At 42.9% G+C, this 18561-nt stretch overlaps 1 protein-coding gene across 1 annotated transcript in view; it reads left to right on the top strand.

Moving 5' to 3' along the window:
* The window catches only part of LOC306866890 (receptor-type tyrosine-protein phosphatase beta-like), an 88325-nt gene that overhangs the window by 11602 nt on the left and 58162 nt on the right, over positions 1 to 18561 (top strand). The window contains exons 2-12 of the mRNA XM_079412314.1: positions 257 to 281; positions 791 to 856; positions 1231 to 1284; positions 2602 to 2667; positions 2969 to 3034; positions 3306 to 3371; positions 3678 to 3734; positions 4948 to 5013; positions 5586 to 5642; positions 15674 to 15730; positions 17153 to 17209. Coding sequence (XP_079268440.1) covers positions 257 to 281; positions 791 to 856; positions 1231 to 1284; positions 2602 to 2667; positions 2969 to 3034; positions 3306 to 3371; positions 3678 to 3734; positions 4948 to 5013; positions 5586 to 5642; positions 15674 to 15730; positions 17153 to 17209 — 637 coding nt within the window. The remainder of the gene's footprint in view (positions 1 to 256; positions 282 to 790; positions 857 to 1230; positions 1285 to 2601; positions 2668 to 2968; positions 3035 to 3305; positions 3372 to 3677; positions 3735 to 4947; positions 5014 to 5585; positions 5643 to 15673; positions 15731 to 17152; positions 17210 to 18561) is intronic.

Here is an 18561-nt window from a genome sequence, read left to right as displayed (position 1 = left end):
AAATTAGTATGTTTATAATTCATAGCGTCGTGTTGATTTAAATTCAGGAGTAAATGACCTCACAAAATGGCGTTATCTAGAAAAATATGTTTGACTTTGCTGTCGTTGGTCACGTACGTCTGGATTTAAGTGCAATTTAAGTCTGAAGTCGACAGTTAATGAATTCAAGTCCAGGTTTAAGTCGTTTTTGTAGACGCAGACTTTCATTACTTGAGTTTTCATCTCTATTAATTATGCACTTCGCTTCTCTCTGCAGGGGTTGAATGCGCAGACTTCTACAGGTCAGTAACATTTACAGTCACAGTATCAAACATCAGAGTCCCATACCAGTTATTTAGAACTGTTACTGTATAACTATTGTTTATATCCTGTTATTGTAATACAATATGTAATGCTGTAATGCTAATAATTATTTCAATACATAAATTCATTACATTCAGACATTTTCTTTTAAGCATGTCAACAAATATTACTTAAATTATAATTTTATTTCTTAAAAAAATCGCTGTCACGTCCAAAAAATTATATCTTTATTTTATTCATTTTTATTGTTCTTGTGCTATATTGCAATAAAAACTCTGCTTATTTCATGTCAAATCCCAAGTATCTGAGCATCAAACATCAGCATCTACGTGTTAAATGTTACATTAGGAGATAGGAAATAGAAAAAATTAAATATCGTATTCATATATTACAGCATTTTTATGTATTTTAACAACAATTCTTACAGTATAACATTTTATTATATACAAATAAAAATCTACTTTTTTCTTCTTCTTCATGCATCAAGATGTCACAGCAGCTTCTGTCACTACAAGCTCTTCTTCAACTGAGTCTCAAACATCAGCTCCTTCAAGTGAGTATTTTTACAGTGTTACCCACAGACTTACACTCTATGTGCGGTGGGGCTTCCCCTGTGGGATATAGGCTATATACTAGTTCACATCTAGAACTCTGCATGATTGCTGCGTAAAACCATCAGTAGATTTTAATTGATAATATATTGTAATAATAACTGTGTTTATTTCATGTCAAATCCCAAGTATCAAACATCAGCATCTGTGTTAAATTTACATTGGTAGATAGGAAATAGTCACAATATTGTATTCATACAGATTACAGCAATTTAATGTATTTTAATAATTCTTGCAGTGCAAAAATTTGACTATGCAAAAAAAAAAAAAAAAAAATGTTTTTTTTTTTTCTTTGTACATCTAAATATCCCAGCAGCTCCTGCAATTACAAGCTCTCCTTCAACTAATTCTCAAACATCAGCTCCTACAAGTGAGTATTTTTATTCATGGACAACTGAGTAAATGTGTTAAAGGCAGGGTAAGTGAATTCTGGTAGCCAATGTTGATATTTCAAATCACATACATACACAACCCAGGCAACGATTAGTTCTGTGAAACAAAGCAAAACCAATGATACTCACCTATCAAGAAGAAGCAAAGCAACCTCGGCATCCGATTACAGGCCTTTCCACTTCTTGAGTTCTCTCCAGCACTGGAAAGCTGATCCGATATTTACACGGGTCCTGCTTCTTGCCTTATCGTAACACCGTGTCTACACCGGACGCGAGCGGTGCGGCGCGACAAAATACTGTAGAACTCATTATAATCAGTGATGCTGTCTACACTGGATGGGACACGACAAATCCCCGTCAGTAAACTGCTGCCGCATTCTATTTATGTAAACAAAAAAAATTAAGTGAAGTGACATACTTCCAAGTATGGTGACCCATACTCGGAATTCGTGCTCTGCATTTAACCGATCCAACGTGCACACACACAGCAGTGAACACACACACACCGTGAACACACACCTGGAGCAGTGGGCAGCCATTTATGCTGCGGCGTCCGGGGAGCAGTTGGGGGTTCGGTGTCTTGCTCAAGGGCACCTCAGTCGTGGTATTGAGGGTGGAAAGAGCACTGGACATTCACTCCCCCCACCTACAATCCCTGCCGGCCCGAGACTCGAACCCGCAACCTTTGGATTACGAGTCCGACTCTCTAACCATTAGGCCACAACTTCCCCATGATGTATTGACACAAATTTCGAATGATTTTCAACGGTCGCTTTGTCGCGTTCAGTGTAAACACGGTGTAAGCCTTCTTTTGTTCCGCAGACGTTTTCCTCTTTTGTTTTTTATCCGCCATCTCTATCTTTCTGTCGTCACTCGGCTCGGCTAATGTCTGTGATGTGCACTGAGCACTCTCTCCTCAACATTACGAGTAGACATGCCCCTTACTGCTGATTTGCCACAAGTTAGTTTTGGTATTGGCCTGACTTAGTTTTCTAAAGCGTTTTTGAAAAAATGCATACCCCACCTTTAATAGAAAAATTATATCTCTATTTTATTCGTTTTTATTGATAATGTGGTATATTGTTATAATAACTGTCCTTATATCATGTCAAATCCCAAGTATCAAACATCAGCATCTACGGGTTAAATTTACATTGGGAGATAGGAAATAGTAACAATATTGTATTAATACAGATTACAGCAATGTTTTTTTGTATTTTATCAACAATTCTCACAGTATAAAATTTTATTGTATGCAAAAAAAATCTACTTTTTTTTCTTCTTCATGCATCAAGATGTCCTAGAAGCTTCTGTCACTACAAGCTCTTCTTCAACTGAGTCTCAAACATCAGCTCCTTCAAGTGAGTATTTTTATTCATGGGCAACTGAGTAAATGTGTTAATAGAAAAATTATATCTGTATTTTATTTGTTTTTATTGTTCTTGTGCTATATTGTAATAACAGCTGTGCTTATTTGATGTCAAATCCCAAGTATCAAACATCAGCATCTACGTGTTAAATTTTATATTAGGGCATAGGAAATAGTAAAAATAAAATATCGTATTCTTATATTACAGCAATTTTACATATTTTAACAACAATTCTTACAGTATAAAATTTTATTGTATGTATGTAAATTGTATTGTTTATTCATGCATCAAGATGTCACAGCAGCTTCTGTCACTACAAGCTCTTCTTCAACTGAGTCTCAAACCTCAGCTCCTTCAAGTGAGTATTTTTACAGTGTTACCCACAGACTTACACTCTATGTGCGGTGGGGCTTCCCCTGTGGGCAAGTAGGGCTTATTTCATGTCAAATCCCAAGTATCAAACATCAGCATCTACGTGTTAAATTTACATTGGGAGATAGGAAATTGTAATAATACTGTATTAATACAGATTACAGAATTTTTTTCTGTATTTTAACAACAATTCTCACAGTATAAAATTTTATTTTATGCAAAAAAAATCTACTTTTTTTTCTTCTTCATGCATCAAGATGTCCTAGCAGCTTCCGCCACTACAAGCTCTTCTTCAACTGAGTCTCAAACATCAGCTCCTTCAAGTGAGTATTTTTATTCATGGGCAACTGAGTAAATGTGTTAATAGAAAAATTATATCTGTATTTTATTTGTTTTTATTGTTCTTGTGCAATATTGTAATAATAACTGTGCTTATTTCATGTCAAATGCCAAGTATCAAACATCAGCATCTACGGGTTAAATTTACATTGGGATATAGGAAATAGTCACAATATTGTATCCATACAGATTACAGCAAATTAATGTATTTTAATAATTCTTTCAGTGCAAAACATTTGACTATGCAAAAAAAAACGTTTTTTTTTTCTTTGTACATCTAAATATCACAGCAGCTCCTGCAATTACAAGCTCTTCTTCAACTGAGTCTCAAACATCAGCTCCTACAAGTGAGTATTTTTATTCATGGACAACTGAGTAAATGTGTTAAAGGTGGGGTAAGTGAATTCTGGTAGCCAATGTTGATATTTCAAATCACCAAAACAAACACGCCCCTATCCCAAAAAGGTCTTGCCCCTATTTTGATAGCTCTGCCCTACACATACGTACACAACCCAGGCAACGATTACTTCTGTGAAACAAAGCAAAACCAATGTTACTCCCCTATCAAGAAGAAACAAAGCAACCTCGGCGTCCGATTACAGGCCTTCCCACTTCTTGAGTTCTCTCCAGCACTGGAAAGCTGATCCGATATTTACACGGGTCCTGCTTCTTGCCTTATCGTAACACCGTGTCTACACCGAACGCAAGCGGTGCGGCACGACAAAATACTATAGAACTCATTATAATCAGTGATGCTGTCTACACTGGATGGGACACGACAAATCCCCGTCAGTAAACTGCTGCCGCATTCTATTTATAACGTATTGACACAAATTTCGAATGATTTTCAACGGTTGCTTTGTCGCGTACAGTGTAGACACGGTGTAAGCCTTCCTTTGTTCCGCAGACATTTTCCTCTTTTGTTTTTTATCCGCCATCTCTATCTTTCTGTCGTCACTCGGCTCGGCTAATGTCTGTGATGTGCACTGAGCACTCTCTGCTCAACATTACGAGTAGACACGCCCCTTACTGCTGGTTGACTACAAGTTAGTTTTGGTATTGGCCCGACTCAGTTTTCTAAAGTGTTTTTTGAAAAAGTACATACCCCACCTTTAATAGAAATATTATATCTGTATTTTATTCGTTTTTATTGTTAATGTGGTATATTGTTATAATAACTGTCCTTATTTCATGTCAAATCCCAAGTATCAAACATCAGCATCTACGTGTTAAATTTACATTGGGAGATAGGAAATAGTAACAATATTGTATTCATACAGATTACAGCAATTTTATGTATTTTAACAACAATTCTTACAGTATAAATTTTTTTATTGTTCTTGTGCTATATTGTAATAACAGCTGTGCTTATTTGATGTCAAATCCCAAGTATCAAACATCAGCATCTACGTGTTAAATTTTATGTTAGGGCATAGGAAATAGTAAAAATAAAATATCGTATTCTTATATTACAGCAATTTTACGTATTTTAACAACAATTCTTACAGTATAAAATTTTATTGTATGTATGTAAATTGTATTGTTTATTCATGCATCAAGATGTCACAGCAGCTTCTGTCACTACAAGCTCTTCTTCAACTGAGTCTCAAACATCAGCTCCTTCAAGTGAGTATTTTTACAGTGTTACCCACAGACTTACACTCTATGTGCGGTGGGGTTTCCCCTGTGGGCAAGTAGGGCTCGCTGCAGTCCACAAGATCCAGGGGGCGTGGTTGTATCCACATCTAGGGGTGGAGATTAATAGGTTTGGGGTGGAGATGGGGTGGGTTTAGGCATCAGGGCGTGGAGATGGGTAGGTTTAGGTATATGTAAGGTGGGAGGAGTTGGATCTGGATCCATCCATGCCCCCTGGATCTTGTGGGCTGCAGCGAGAGGCTCCTCCCTGTGGGATATAGGCTATGTACTAGTTCAAATCTAGAACTGCATGATTGCTGCGTAAAACCATCAGTAGATTTTTATTGATAATATAGTATATTGTAATAATAACTGTGTTTATTTCATGTCAAATCCCAAGTATTAAATATCAGCATCTATGTGTTAAATGTACTTTGGGATATAGGAAATAGTCACAACATTGTATTCATACAGATTACAGCCATTTAATATATTTAATTAATTCTCGCAGCGCAAAAATTTGACTATGGAATTTTTTGTCTTCATAAATCTAAATATTCCAGCAGCTCCTGCCACTACAAGCTTCCCTTCAACTGAGTCTCAAACATCAGCTCCTTCAAGTGAGTATTTTTATTCATGGACAATTGAGTAAATGTGTTAAAGGTGGGGTAAGTGATTTCTAAATCACTTAAATCACTAAATTATTTCTAAATCCCTTTGGCAGTCGTGGCCTAAAAGATAGAGAGTTGGACTTGTAACCTGAAGGTCATGGGTTTGAGTCTCTGGTTCGGAAGGGATTGTAGGTGGGGGAGTGAATAACCAACACTCTCTCCACCCTCAATACCATGACTGACGTGAGACCCTTGAGCAAGGCACCGAACCCCCAACTGCTCCCTGGGCGCCGCAGAATTGGCTGCCCACTGCTCCGGGTGTATGTTCACTACTGTGTGTACACTTGGATGGGTTAAATGCAGAGCACAAATTCCGAGTATGGTTCACCATACTCGGCCACACACCACTTCCCTTTCCCTTCCCCCCTTTCTGGTAGCCAATGTTGCTATTTCAAATCACCAAAACAAACATGTCCCTACCCCAAAAGGGTCTTGACCCTATTTTGATAGCTTTGCCCCACACATACGTACACCTTGTGGACCTTGTTGCTTCGTGCCATTCACCTTCTGGGCTTGCACAACTGGGCAGCCGACAAGCTGTCATGGGCTGCGCTCCCTGGAGAATGAAGACCCCATCCCCAGATGGTCCAGCTGATTTGGAGACGTTTTGGAGCCGCTCAGGTAGACCTGTTTGCGTCTCTAGAGACGTATCACTGCCAGTTGTTTTACTCCCTGACCGAAGAAACATCCGGCATGGACGCACTGGCACACAGCTGGCCGCAGGGCCTTCGCAAGTATGTGTTTCCCCCAGTGAGCCTTCTCGCACAGACACTGTGCAAGATCAGGGAGAACGAGGAGCAGGTCCTTCTCGTGGCGCCTTACTGGCCCACTCAGACCTGGTTTCCGGAACTGATGCGCCTCGTTACAGCCCCTCCCTGGTAAATTCCTCTGAAGAAGGATCTACTGACTCAGAGATGGGACACCTTGTGGCACCCATGTCCAGACATCTGGAAACTTCATGTCTGATCCCTGGACGGGACGCAGAGTTTCTAGGTGACCTACCCCAAAAGGTAGTTGACACCATCACTTCGGAGAGAGCACCGTCTATGAGACACGCTTACACCTTGAAGTGGAACCTGTTTGTCGAATGGTGTTCTTCTCACCGAGAAGACCCCCTGAAATGTCTGATCAGAGTCGTCCTGTCCTTTCTGCAGCAAGGCTTGGAGTGTAGGCTGCCTCCCCTCACCCATAAAGTCTATGTGGCTGTGATTGCTGCCAACCACGACCCCGTGGAAGGAAAGTCTGTGGGATCAGGTTCCTTAGGGAGGCGAGAAGGCTAAATCCTCCACGGCCCCCCTCTATACCCTCTTGGGACCTGTCTGTAGTGCTTAGACCACTACAGCAGGGCCCATTTGAGCTTTTGCAGACAGTTGTGCAGAAGGTTCTGTCAATGAAAACTCTGCTCCTGCTTGCACTGGCCTCCATCAAGAGGGTAGGGGACCTGCATGCATTTTCAGTCGACGATTCGTGCCTAGAGTTTGAGCCAGCTGACTCCCAGGTAATCCTGTGGACCTGGCCCGGCTATGTGCTCAAGGTTCCCACTAATGCAAGCACTGCCCCTGGAGGAGGCAGACCCAGCCCTAGCTTTGCTTTGTCCCATCCAAGCCTTGAGATGCTACGTAGACCGGACACAAAGCTTCAGGACTCAGACCAGCTCTTTGTCTGTCACGGAGGTCGGCAGAAGGGGAATGCCGTCTCTATTCAGGGGATGGCCCACTGGATAATGGATGCCATCACCCTGGCTTATCAGGCACAGGGTGTGCCCTGCCCGTTCAGGTTGCGAGCTCACTTTACTAGGAGTGTTGCTTCCTCCTGGGCGCTGGCTCGTGGCCCCTCGCTGGCAGATATTTGTAGAGCTGCTGGCTGGGCGACCCCCAACACGTTCGCTAGATTCTATAGCCTTCGTGTGGAACCGGTATCCTCCTGTGTTCTCACATCAAACGGGTAGAAGCACTGAGAGGCCCCGGCTTTGGGTCGGCTTGCTTAAACCGCTCCATAGAGTCCGTACTGTAGACCCCGTCGAGCTACTCTTTCCCCTCGGCAGCCAGATGTGGCGGAGCGTCCGGCACCAGGCCCTCACTCGATGAATCCGTGGAAACCGGTAGAGGGTTGGGTTCCATATGTAGAGACCTAAGTGGATCCCATATGTGTATAGTCCATGGTATAACCTCAGATCAGTGTTCCTTGGCAAATCTTCTGCCATATTTACAAGAGGGTTAGAATATCCTTTATTTTTCCATATGCACCTAAACGGTTGTTCATATGTGTAAGGGCTTCCGAAATCTCCTTCGGGAAAGATGAGGCTTCCGCAATGTTCCGGTACCAAGTAGAACAGGTATGTTTTCCCAGTGTTATCCAGTCTCACTGAGTGGGTAGTGCTACAACAACAGTAATTGGTCTTCTTGTGGCAAGCCCCGGTCTACACCAAAAGAGGGGGGCGCAGGAGGCTTCCACAGGAAACTGGAAGGGGCAGCATCCGTGGCGCTTTGGTAGGCATCCCAATTCATCGGTCATCATCTGACGTGACATCGAGAGTGACTGACTAAAAGGGAAATTCTCGGTTATGTATGTAACCCTCATTCCCTGAAGGAGGGAATGGAGACGTCACGTCCTGTCGCCACGGATTCTGTACCACCGCTGAGCGGCTGGTTACCGGCTTGGCTCCTCAGCGAAAAACTGAATATGTGTTGCACCTGCTGCCTACTTACACTCACGCTGTGATTAGCGGCAGCTGGATGCAATTATCGCATGCCAATGTGCATTGGCTCGTTTAGTTACAATCAAAGTGGTCTCTCTAAGCGAGATGCCAATTCATCGGTCATCATCCGACCTGACATCTCCTTTCCCTCCTTCAGGGAACGAAGGTTACATACGTAACCGAGATGTTAATTTAAGGTACTATAAGTGATTCTTTCAAGTATGCCCTTTAGCAGTAGATAATACTTGATTTATGACTATGCATCACATTTTATAACAATAAAAGAAAATTAAATTCTAATAATTAATCCAGGTGAGGCAAATTTTGGTTTATTGATGTGAATGCAGTGTGTGGCGAAAGCAACCACACTTCCATATGAGGCATGGGATTTGTATCAAATATGTTACTATACTGCATATGTGAACTCTTGGCAGCTTCAGAAGCTGTTATAATGAGCAAAATTGTTTTTTTTTAAATATCTCTAAAACTGATTCAAAAATATAATGTGTCTCAACTTGAACATTTCAGTGCATTTTTAGCACTTAGATTTTTATTTGATAGAGGGAAAGAAGATACAATTCTAATTTCAACATTATTTATTCTTCAGATCTCGTTCTTTATATAAAATAAGTATCAGCTGTATACAAAGTGGCCAACATTTGGTTTTTGACCACTGAAAATGGGTAATATTCAATAATCTGAACATGGATCCTCATTGAGGTCCCCATATCACTGGAATGAATAATTTAGGGCCTTGCAAATGAATACTCCAAAAGAAAAGCTTATTAAGAACTAGAATCTAAAATCATATTGTGATATCTTTAATACTTCTTGAGTTATAGGCATGCAAACTTTGGAAATATAATATTTATGGCACTCAGACATGTATGTTTAATGCAGTTGTTTTGAGAGAAGGAAACAAGATACATCTCTAGTTTCAACATGATTTGTTCTTCAGACATTCCTGAGTGGTTTTTGACCACTGAATATGTGTACAATTTAATGATTTACTCCTGGAGCCATATTGAAATTTCAATATCTCTGGAAGCGAACTATATAGGGCATTAAAATGAAGATGCCAAAAGGAACGTTAAGAACCAGTATCTAAAAGGACATTAAGATATCTTTAATGCTTCTTGAGTTACAGGCATGCAAATTTAAAAAAAAATAAAAAAAATAAAAAGTGCTGTTCCCTGTCGATACTTCACTCGTACTGCGTTGCTAGACGCTATGGGGAAAACTCCTTTTTCTCCGAGGACTGAAGACTTTTTCAATCACGCAGTGTGACTGCACAGCCATTGGTTCGTGCAGTAATAAAAAACGAACCAATGGCTTGTCAGCGGCGCTGCACGAGCCTATGGCAGCAAAGCCTGCCAGAGCCCGCCAAAAGGGGCAGGGTCATCTGGCTATATAATCGGGCGCTTCGCCATAGGAAAACAGATCAATTCTCCTTCAGCGACGACTTCTTCACTGATCCAGGACTCCAGACGCTCGCCGTTGAAACGCCTCGCTGCGGATTGGAAGGCTGCCTTTTTTCCTGCTCCCCGCTGATCCAGCCCACTTCAGCGATCAAGCAGACGCCAGCTCGTCCCCTGCTGCCATCCGGCGAGCCTTCAAGAAGAGCAAATTTCTTCGAAAAGAGCAATCGCCGGTGTTGTTGCAAATGCAACTTTCTCTGCACGATGCCGACAGCCACTCAGAGTGTGTTTCCTGCTTGGGTAAATCCCACGCAGAGGCCGCTCTGAGCGAGATGGAATGTTCATATTGCATGAACATGAGTCTCGTGACTCTGCACGCTCGGATCGCTTTCTTTTCAGAGAGCGACTCCGCCCCTCGCGCCCTCCCGTTTTCTTCCTCCCAGGGACCTGGTGGGAAAAAACGGCGGGGTAAAGGGCTTAAGCGCTCAGCGGAGAGCGAGCTCACGCGTGCCTCGCCCCCGCGTGGTCTCGTTCGGTGCTGTTGAGGACGAGCTATTAGATAACAGCATGTCTCTAATAGCGTCAGAGGGGGATATCTCGGGCTCTACCATTGACCCCGCCCCCTCCTCGTCTGCCGAACCCAGCGAAGCAAAGCCAGGGATGGATGCCGAGCTCTTCCGCATCATCTCTAAGGCTGTTGACGAGCTGGGTTTGGGAGTGGTCTATACCGGAGGAGCCCACTCGTAGTCGTCTGGACGAATGGTTCCTGCCGGGGCGCCGCACGGCCCTTCGTCAGCGAGCTTCTCCTTTTTTTCCGGAGGTCCATGACGAACTTACGAAGTCGTGGCATGCCCCGTATTCGGCCCGACTCCGCTCTAACTCTTCTTCTGCTCTCTCCTCAGTGGATGGCGCCAAAGAGAAGGGATACGAGAGGTTGCCCCCTCTTGGCGAAGCTGTGGCTGCGCACCTTTGCCCACCCTCCGCCATCGGATGGAAAGCAAAGGCTGCTCATCCCTCCAAGCCTTGTCGGACCTTGCCGAATGAGCATACTCCTCCGCCGGGCAGGCCGCCTCAGCGCTTCACTCCATGGCTGTGCTCCAGGTCTTTCAAGCCAAACTCCTCCGGACCATGGACGAGTTCGGGCCGGATCCCGCAGTTCTCAAAGAACTACGCAGCGCCACCGACCTGGCTTTAAGTGCTACCAAAGCTACAGCGCAGTCCATTGGGAGGTCAATGGCCAACTTAGTGGTGTTGGAACGCCACTTATGGCTAAACCTCACTGAGATTAAAGAGGCTGACAAGGTCCCCTTCCTCGACGCACCGGTCTCCCCTGCGGGGCTCTTTGGACCTGCCGTCGAGGGCTTTGCAGAGTGATTCACCACGGCTCAGAAGTCGTCCCAGGCTATGCGACACTTCCTGCCCAAACGGTCCAGCTCCGCAACGGCCGCCAGTCGCCCCAAGCCTGCTCCAGCGCAACAGCCAACTAAACCTGCGCCGTCGCCCGCTCAGCCTACAAAGAAGCCTGAGCCTCGGCAGCGCTCCCGCTCGGCCAAACGCTACCCCTTACGAAAGCGTCAGGGACCCCGGCCCAAGCTGACCTTGGACCCCGCGCCTCCGGCATCGTCCTGATCCGATAGGAAGAAAGAGGAGGGGACAAGGTCTCGCAGACGCTGGACCAACCCCAAAACTCCCTCTGTTATGCCTTCAAGCACCCCGTTCAGTTCTGGGTGCCAAGAAAAAACTGTTTGTTACAAAACCTGTTGTGAATCACAGGCCCTTTCCAAAAGTGCCTCCACATACAGCCGCTGTTATAGCGAGAAAAAAAAAAAAACATTTTCAAAAAGAGAGCAAATTTCCTCTTCCAATTACAGAGTGTGTCGAGTTCCCACAAGGCGACTCACCACCCGAACTAATCCAACCCCTTTCCACACGGGCCAAGGCCTGGCGGGCCATCCCCGTAGTGTCACAGTGGGTTCTGGGGATTATAGAAAGAGGTTACACACTTCAATTCGCTCGAAGACCCCCGCGGTACAGCGGCAGGGTCCCCACCTTAGTGCGGAGCAGCAACGCACGTCTGAACCGCGCCCTCATGAGACTACATTGAAACAGATCCTCTCGCAAATTCGCCCAGAGGATTGGTTCTTTTCACTGGATCTGAAAAACGCTTATTTTCACATCCAGATAGCCCCCCATCACAGACGATTCTTGAGATTCGCCTTCGAAGGTGTGGCTTATCAATACACGGTCCTGCCCTTCGGGCTGGCTCTAGCTCCCTGCACTTTTACGAAGTGCATAGACACGGCTCTCTCCCCTCTGAGACAGATGGGAATCCGTGTCCTGAATTACCTCGATGACTGGCTCATTCTGGCACAGTCAGAGGCAGAGCTGGTAGCACACAGGTCCCTCCTCCTCAGGCACTTGGAGAACTTGGGACTCAGGATCAATTTAGCCAAGAGCTCCCTGTCCCCCAGCCAACGAACTTCGTTCCTGGGGACAGTTTTCGACTCCGCCTGCATGACGGCAAAAGTCGCGCCAGATCGCGTTCTGGACATACGGCAGCTCGCGGCTTCCTTCAAGATTGGAGCCTCCTACCCACTCAAATCGTTTCAAAGGATGCTGGGCCTCATGGCCTCTGCATCGCCAGTTCTTCGGTTGGGCCTTCTCAAGATGAGACCCCTTCAGTACTGGCTGAAACCTCTAATTGCGCCTCATGCGTTGCATCATGGACGCATTCGCGTCAGGGTGAACCGGGCCTGCGTGTCAGCCCTGGCCCCCTGGAAGAACCTGCGATGGTTCGAGCAAGGCGTGACAATGGGTTTGGTTTACAGAAGGAAGGTTGTTACAACAGATGCCTCCAACACAGGTTGGGGAGCTCTGTGCAATGGCAATCCGGCCTTCGGCTCCTGGACGAACGCAGAAGGACAGATGCACATCAACTGCCTCGAAATGACGGCAGTATGTCGAGCTCTTCAGTTCTTCCTGCCAGTCCTGAAGGGACACCACGTGCTAGTCCGCTCGGACAACATGACGGTGGTGTCATACATAAATTGCCAGGGCGGGCTCACCTCGAAACGCCTTTTCGAGATGGCAGAGCGCCTCTTAGTATGGGCACATCTCAACCTGCGTTCACTGAGAGCAGCTCATGTGCCCGGCGTTCTGAACCAAGGAGCAGACATGCTCTCTCGGAACAATGTCCCCTCAGAGGAGTGGATGCTCCACCCACAGACGGTTCAGGACATCTGGCAAATCTTTGGCAGGGCAGAGGTCGACCTCTTAGCCTCCAAAGACAACTCTCACTGCCAGATTTATTTTTCGAAGAGTGAGGACGCGTTGGCCCACGAATGGCCCAACCTCCTTCTATACGCTTTTCCCCCGATTGCTCTGATTCCTCAAGTAATCAGGCGAATCAGGGAATGCAAGCACAAAGTGCTTCTAGTGGCCCCACTCTGGAAGAACCAGCTTTGGATCCCGGAGTTATCTCAGCTGCTTATAGCGGCTCCGTGGCCCATTCCCCTGAGGCGAGACCTCCTCTCTCAGGCGAACAGAACGATCTGGCACCCCCAGTCCGAGCTGTGGGACCTGCATCTATGGGCACTCGATGTGACTCAATAGATCTCCCCGAGAATGTCCTGAATACCATTGAACAGGCTAGAGCCCCATCCACGAGACGCCTCTACGCCTGTAAGTGGTCAGTTTTCTCCGCCTGGTGTCAAGCCCGCGGTGTTATTGACAATCAGTGATATTGTCATATCTACAAAAGCTGTTGGACAAGGGACGTGCCCCTTCCACGCTCAGAGTCTACGGGGCAGCTATAGCAGCTTCTCATGCTCCTATAGCCGGACAGTCAGTGGGCTGGAACAACCTGGTTGTCCGTTTCCTGAGGGGATCTAGGAGGCTCCATCCGCCCCGACCCCTCACAGTCCCTGCATGGGACCTGCCCACGGTCCTGAGAGCCCTCAAGTGCCCTCCTTTTGAGCCACTGCAATCTGCAAGCTTAAAAACACTGTCGCTCAAGACCGCTCTGCTACTAGCGCTAGCATCGGTGAAGCGAGTAGGTGACTTGCAGGCTCTCTCTGTAAACCCTGCCTGTATTGAGTTTGGGCCTAACGACTCTAAGGTCGTCCTAAAACCGAATCACGGCTATGTCCCTACACTCCGTTTAGAGCCCAGATTATTACGCTCTCTGCCCGGTCAGGGCATTGAGAATGTACATTGAGCGTTCCGCTCCCTTTAGGCAGACGGAACAACACTTTTTTTGCTTTAGCGGCCGCACCAAGGGGTCTCCGGTCACAAAGCACAGAATATCTCGATGGTTAGTTGACGCTATCGCACTAGGATACTCCTCCCTGGGCCTCCAGAGCCCCATTGGAGTGAGAGCCCATTCCACTAGAGGCGTGGCCTCTTCTTGGGCATGGTCTAGTGGTGTGTCCATGGCAGACATTTGTGCGCCTGCCGGCTGGGCCTCGCCGTCCACATTTGCCAGATTCTATAGCTTGGATATCCCAGCCTTACAGTCTCGGGTTCTCTCTGCTTAGAGGGCACACGCCTGTCTTAAGCGGTCCCCTCAGGCATTGCCTGATTCTCCAGGAACGCTCTTGAGTTTGGTTCTCATGCCTCCTGCAGGATTCTTCCTGCTTATAATTGGTCCCTCTGAGCCTTATTGCTCAAGGCCAGTTTATGTATGTCGTTTCTCTTCATGGCATGGCGGGATTGTATTTGTTCCCCATAGCGTCTAGCGACGCAGTACGAGTGAAGTATCGACAGGGAACATACTCAGTTACTAACATAACCTTGTATTTGTTCCCCATAGCGTCTAGCGACGCAGTACGAGTGAAGTATCGACAGGGAACATACTCAGTTACTAACATAACCTCGGTTCCCTTAGATACGGGAACGAGTACTGTGTACTATGCCATGCCATGCAGCTGCACGACTCAGGTCGTCGCTTCAGTCGAATTGGCCTGTTTTCCTATGGTGAAGTGCCCGCTTATATAGCCAGATGACCCCGCCCCTTTTGGCGGGCTCTGGCGGGCTTTGCTGCCATAGGCTCGTGCAGTGCCGCTGACGAGCCATTGGTTCGTTTTTTATTACTGCACGAACCAATGGCCGTGCAGTCACACTGCGTGATTGAAAAAGTCTTCAGTCCTCGGAGAAAAAGGAGTTTTCCCCATAGCGTACGTTTCCCCATTTTTGAATACACCATTGGCACATAATGCAAAAAGATTGCTAAAGTCAACATATTTTACTAATAGACCTATCAATCTCTGTGTAAAAATAATATAATGATGCTGGAATCTTTCTTAAGTCACTTTACCCCCCTGTAATTTGGATCTGAATCTCAGGTGAAAATTGACATTTTGACCCCCTTCTATAAAATAGTGGATTACACAGTAAATATTCATCCACAACATTTAATATTTAGGCTCTCATCACTAAACAAGTTTATCTTTCTTAAGAAAAAATAAATAAATAAAAAATAAATAAAAAATAAATAAATAAATATATATATATATATATATATATATATATATATATATATATATATATTAGTAAAATAAAAAATTGAGCTGGGGACCTCTGGATGAGTTGACACGGAATGACCCAGGTGTCATTTTATAAATTTTATTGTTAATGTGGGATATTGTAATAGTATATTGTAATAGTAACGGGTATTAAACATCAGCAAATACCCGTTAAATTTATGTTGGGAAATAGAAATGTTAATAGGAAAAAAAATTATTCATACAGCAGTTTCATGTATTTTAACAACAATTCTCACAGTGTATAATTTAACTGTATGCAAAAAAATAAAATAAAATAAATAAATAATTGACTACTTTTCTTTCTACATATAAATATCCCAGCAGCCCCTGCCACTTCAAGCTCTCCTTCAACATGGTCTGAAACATCAGCACCTACAAGTGAGTATTTTTATTCATGGACCATTGAGTAAATGTGTTAACAGGAAAATTATATTTGTATTTTATTAATTTTTTTTCGTTAATGTGGTATATTGTAATAATAACTCTGCATATTTCATGTCAAATCCCAAATATCAAACATCATCATCTACCCATTAAAAATGACCATCGGAAATAGGAAATAGGAAATAGTGGCTATGTTCTCACTGTCAGTTTTTAGGATTGACAACTGCATTTACTTAGGTGTGAGTCTCAAAATATCCTGTTCATACAGCAGCTTTCAGTAGCATTTTGAATACTGTAGGTGAAAGTGCAATGGAAGTCAAGCCTATATTCCTTACCAGTAACCACAGGGACAATGACCAAAGTAATATCATAGATGGTGACTTCCTTAAAACTGAAAGTTTTATCACTTTCTGACATGACAAGAGACAAGTCGAGCTGTGAGTTCTTCCGCAGGGGTCAACGCTAAGGATTTTTTTGGTCAGTGGTTAAAATTTTTACTTGCCCTGCCAACATTCTGACTAGCCCTGCCACAAAAAAATAAATAAAATAGTTTCTGTTACCAATATTTTAGATACCTATTAAATTTTACAATTCTGGATTTCAATTTCGATACCACAGCAAAAACCACTAGCCTGACAAATACAAATTTCAAACTTTATTAAAGACAAGCAAACAGCCAGTAAATAACAAATGAACAAATTACAAATAATAGCACAATTAAATATATAGCACAAAGATAGAAATTAAATGATTCTTTAGGTTTTTATGTTTTTAGATGTTCAGGTTCAGAAATAAAAAATGACATATACAAATAACATTTGCATATTCTTCACTCTGTGTTGGACCTTGATTTTTCATAGCCATTTGAAATTAGAGACAACCACTGCATTGTAATCATGAATCGATCCAAAAAACAAACAAAAAAACTTGCAAAGTTTGATTTATAATAGACTGTATAATTAAAAAATCTGAAGCAAAAACAGACTGGTCTGACTTTAGCTTTGTGAAATTATGCTATATAAAACATCTGCACGAAACAGAAATGGAGCTGAATAACTGTTATGAATTTTGAAGCCTAAATAAAAGCGGCAGAACTTAAAAGCTAAGCTTAGGCTATAAACGAACTACAGCACCATGGTCGCTCGCCTTCAATGTCACCACCACCACGCTTCCGACAATTTTCAAGCTTATTTTTAACATGTTCAGTGAAAGGGATTTACTCTGTATATGAATTTTAATCTATGCTACATGAAACTTTTCATATAAACTAGAATAAATACAAAACTACCCTTACCAAAAAGTAGTATATTTAAAGTTTATTTTATTTTTTTTATTTTTTTATTTTATTTTTATAATTTAACTGTATGCAAAAAAAAAAAAATTGACTACTTTTCTTTCTACATATAAATATCCCAGCAGCCCCTGCCACTTCAAGCTCTCCTTCAACAGGGTCTGAAACATCAGCTCCTACAAGTGAGTATTTTTATTCATGGACCATTGAGTAAATGTATTATGTATTACTAGTAGTATACTTGTAAGTGTACTATTTCAATACTCCTTGGGACTAAATTGGCCCACTTTCTAGTATATAAAATTATACTTTTAAGTACACAACAAGTTTACATCAAAGTGTTTAGCTTGTACTGCTAAAATTGAACTTATAGGTATACTGATAGTTTACTAATTAAATACTTCTAGTAGCATTTTAGTATACTTACAGTACTTATATAAGTATAATCTCAGTAAACTGCATGTTTAGAAGTTTTATACTGCAAGTTTTCTTTAAGTGAACTTCACATCATACTTTAGGTATACTACTATGTCCCTATTTAAGTATTAATTTGTATACATTTTGTTATATGAATATCTGAACATACAAAACATCAAAAGAAAGAACAGGGTATCTGCTTGTAAACAAAAACATTTTATTCTAGTTTCTTGCATTCTTTTTTTAAACACTTGAATGTGGGTAAGTTTCATAAATGAAAAAATAAAGAGATAAACAACATTTTGAACAAAAAGCTGAAAAAAGACTATGAATTGGATTCAGAATGATAATCAAAACGTTGATGAAATCGATCAACACCCCAAACCTTGACAGTCATTATTGCCTCTTCATTGGTGACATTTTAGTCCATACGTTACACAGTTTTGATGCTGTTTTATGTTTGATGATCGCACGTGGAAGCATGTTGTTTTGGTTTTTTCTTCACTTGAGTTTTTTTGGGGGGAAATTCTGTACAGAAGATGTGTACAAGCGCCCCCTACCGTATAATAATGAATACACAGATTCTAAGAGCACAAGCTATATCTGAAATATATTTAGACTTTTTCTAAGTGTAAGTCAAGTGTACTTAAATGTAATTTTAAGTATGTTTTTGAGAAGTACATAAAGCCCATTTCTGAGAAGTCTAAAAGTATACTTCCCTATTTTTAGTTTAAAAGAAGTATACTAAGAGAAACGCTTTTAGCATTTTAAGATTTTTAGTGGTTGTGTACACACACTGCCAACACATATTTCAGTTCAAACAACTTGAAAAAGTGCATGTAGCATTATATGACCCCTTTAAAGCTAAAAAGTTACTAGTCAAGATGGGTATTTTGACATACTTTTGTTTGCCCGTTCAGGCATGGAAAGAAACTCAATTCAGGGCTTGCGCATGTCATGCGGCTGTCTGTGTGCAGCGCTGTTTACATGGAAAATAGTGTGCGAGTACAGAATGTAATTGTCTTTCGCACCTTAATGCTTTTAAATCACTTGAATTTTAAATGAACAAGGCTTAAAAACACATGCAAATAATAAACTTTCATGACGAGGCTGCAGT

This window comes from Barbus barbus (assembly GCF_936440315.1).
Source record: "Barbus barbus genome assembly, chromosome: 48".
Classification (NCBI taxonomy): domain Eukaryota; kingdom Metazoa; phylum Chordata; class Actinopteri; order Cypriniformes; family Cyprinidae; genus Barbus; species Barbus barbus.
The sequence above is the reverse complement of the archived record's forward strand: the minus strand, read 5'-3'. Positions and strand labels throughout refer to the sequence as shown.